Genomic DNA, 2,609 nt, shown 5'->3' on the forward strand with positions numbered 1-2,609 from the left:
TGGTGGTATGTACCTATAATCCCAGCTACTTGGGAGGGTGAGGCAGGCAGGAGGATGGCTTGAGCCCAGGAGTTAGAGGCTACAGTGAGCCATGATCAAGCCACTGCACTCCAATCTGGGTGACAAAGCAAGACCCTGTCTCAAAACAAAACAAAACAAAAGCAGCATACAGCAGGGGTCCCCAGCCCCTGGGCCAAGGACAGGTACTGGTCCATGGCCTGTTAGAAACTGGGCTGCACAGCAGAAGGTGAGTGGTGGGTGAACAAGCATTTCCACCTGAGCTCCACCTGCTGTCAGATCAGCGACGGCATTAGATTCTCATTTAAGAGCACAAACTCTATTGTGAGCTGCACATGTAAGGGATCTATGTTGCGCATTGGGGACCACTGGCATACAGCATTCCACCACTTAAAAATGGCCTCTGTGGACTTACATAGTGGGATCTTATATTGTGTTCAACTACACTTCAGAAAAACATTTTATTGCTGTAGAAAATTTTGTTCTTGTGTTTCACAAGTCTTGCCAAGTCTCTTAATGTGGATATTTTTTCAGAGATGGAAGCCGGCAGGAATCTCTTGTTACCCAGATACAAAAGACAAAGACCATTTATCTGGGAGTAATCTGGCTTTCTTCATCAATACATTTTGTAGGGTGATGGCCCACAAACAACTCAAATGGAAAACCATCTGTAGAGACTGCAACTCTAGGGTTAGAAAGGGTAGGAAACTTAGAAAGCACAGCACTCCAATATCTGTAGGAGAAGCAGAGGCCAAAGCAGAGGTGCACAGTTAGCTTTATACTCACCAGAATGGCTTGAATGAGGTTGGAGTTGGCAGACAGTGTGATTTTCATACATAGTATTGGTTTGGTTTTAAATCCCATCTCTACATTTGTAAAAGTATAACATAGCTTTCGGTTTTATTCATTCTTTAGAAGACATCTTTGGGTTTCTTAAGCATTGCAGGCAATTGATGGAAGATTTTAAAATCAGTGGTAGTGACAGCCTCAAAGTGAATTAGTGTCCTAAGTCTGGATACATACAGTGGAAAACTTAGTTATCTAAATGACTGCCCTGAGGTTTGCTGTCCTGAATGCATTTCTAGTTAGTGTTGGAAATAAGTTTTACTGAACTCCCAGAGGGGCATTCCCACCCAAGCATAGTGCCCTCCTTACCCACAAAGTAACCTGCCTTTTCAGAGAGTAGAGACATATACATACATACATACATACATGTGCACGCACATACAAGTGCACACGCGCACACACACACTCACTCTCTCGTTTTATCTCTCTCCCCTCAGGAGTGATTTGAATTAGACAATAAATAGCCAGAGAGCACCCCCAGGAATGGGAACACATGCAGCAGCTGTCCAAAGGAGAAGTCACTTTACTTTCTTTTAAACTTGCAATGTTTGTCTTTATTTTGTTCTTTATATTTTCAAAGTGAAAAGAAATAGTATTGAGTCAATTTCTTTTTGTTTTTTTAAATATTTGTTCTATGTATTTACAAGCCTTAAAGTTGCTCTAAAGATTTCAAAATTATTAAGAGTACTTTGACCAGGGTAGCACTTATTTTTTTAAAACAATTCTTGGAGTTCTGTGGTCCACAGCATTTCCTTCTGTTTCAATGTTATGTATGTTTTGATTACTATTGTGATTTTTAAATTTTTCTGAAGCAAGCTGAGAGGCAGGCAGAAAGATTTGATGCCAAAAAAAAAAATCTTTCTTACCTTGTTCACCCTAAACTTTCTCAAATCTGAACTAAATGCTCTACCTTAAAACAAACATGAGGTGCATCTGAAGGGGAGGGAAATTTATTTCTCTGCTTTTCTATTATACAAGTTGTTTACAGAAACTGCAAATTAAAAAATTACACTGGCATTTGCAGTCCTTAAAATAAATTAAAAGTTTCAACATTTTTTTTTTGCTAAACATTTTTTTAAAGTATGAGTCCTTGTTTAAAAAGAAAAGATTAAAACAGAAAATATTTTCTATAAATAATACATGTATTTTGGTTTTAGTGCTCCCGCCCTAAGGTTTGAAGTTTACTTTTTCCAGTACCTTTTTCCTCCATGATCACCTTTTTTTCTCTTTTCCCTCTCCCACTCGTGCACACGTGGGGGTTTCTGCGAGAATTGGCCTTGCTGCACTGTGATTGGCGAAGACGTGAAACTTTTTAAAAAAATACTTAAATTGTTTCTTTTGTTTCGTTTTGTGTATTTGAAGTTTTAGTTATCTTCGGACTCCTCTTCTGCTTCCCGCAGCCACGTGAAGAATGCCGTGACAGATTTCAGGGCCACTCCCTTCCCATTCTGCTCTGCAGGGTCCTTGCTGCTCTCCCATTTGTAGAAGGCATCCTCGGAGATCACCTCCTCATCATACAGGCAATCAAAAAACATCCGCAACAAATCTGCAAGGAGGGTGAAAATAAACTATAAGCTTTGGGACACTGTAGTTATGAGGAAAAGAATGTATTTCAAAATAATGAATGACTGAATAAATGCATATTAGTTCCTCCAGAAAAAAGCAATAATGGCAATTCATCATACTTGCTCTTGATAGTAGAAACAGCCCAACAACTTGTTTAAATAAGAGGGAAAAAAGATTGA

General features: G+C 39.2%; 1 protein-coding gene across 22 annotated transcripts in view; it reads right to left on the bottom strand.

Annotated features, from left to right (window-relative positions):
* Positions 1–1,395: 1,395 nt before the first annotated feature.
* EIF4G3 (eukaryotic translation initiation factor 4 gamma 3) overlaps positions 1,396–2,609 on the bottom strand; it is a 379,583-nt gene continuing 378,369 nt past the window's right edge. For 20 of the 22 annotated variants that reach the window (XM_037730567.1, XM_037730571.1, XM_037730564.1 and 17 more), the window contains one exon: positions 1,396–2,410. In XM_037730567.1, coding sequence (XP_037586495.1) covers positions 2,229–2,410 — 182 coding nt within the window. In that variant the 3' untranslated portion in view covers positions 1,396–2,228. The remainder of the gene's footprint in view (positions 2,411–2,609) is intronic. The other 2 variants (XM_037730575.1, XM_017506663.2) reach the window with 2 other exon arrangements.

This window comes from Cebus imitator, unplaced genomic scaffold, assembly GCF_001604975.1.
Source record: "Cebus imitator isolate Cc_AM_T3 unplaced genomic scaffold, Cebus_imitator-1.0 Scaffold15, whole genome shotgun sequence".
NCBI classification, from domain to species: Eukaryota; Metazoa; Chordata; class Mammalia; order Primates; family Cebidae; genus Cebus; species Cebus imitator.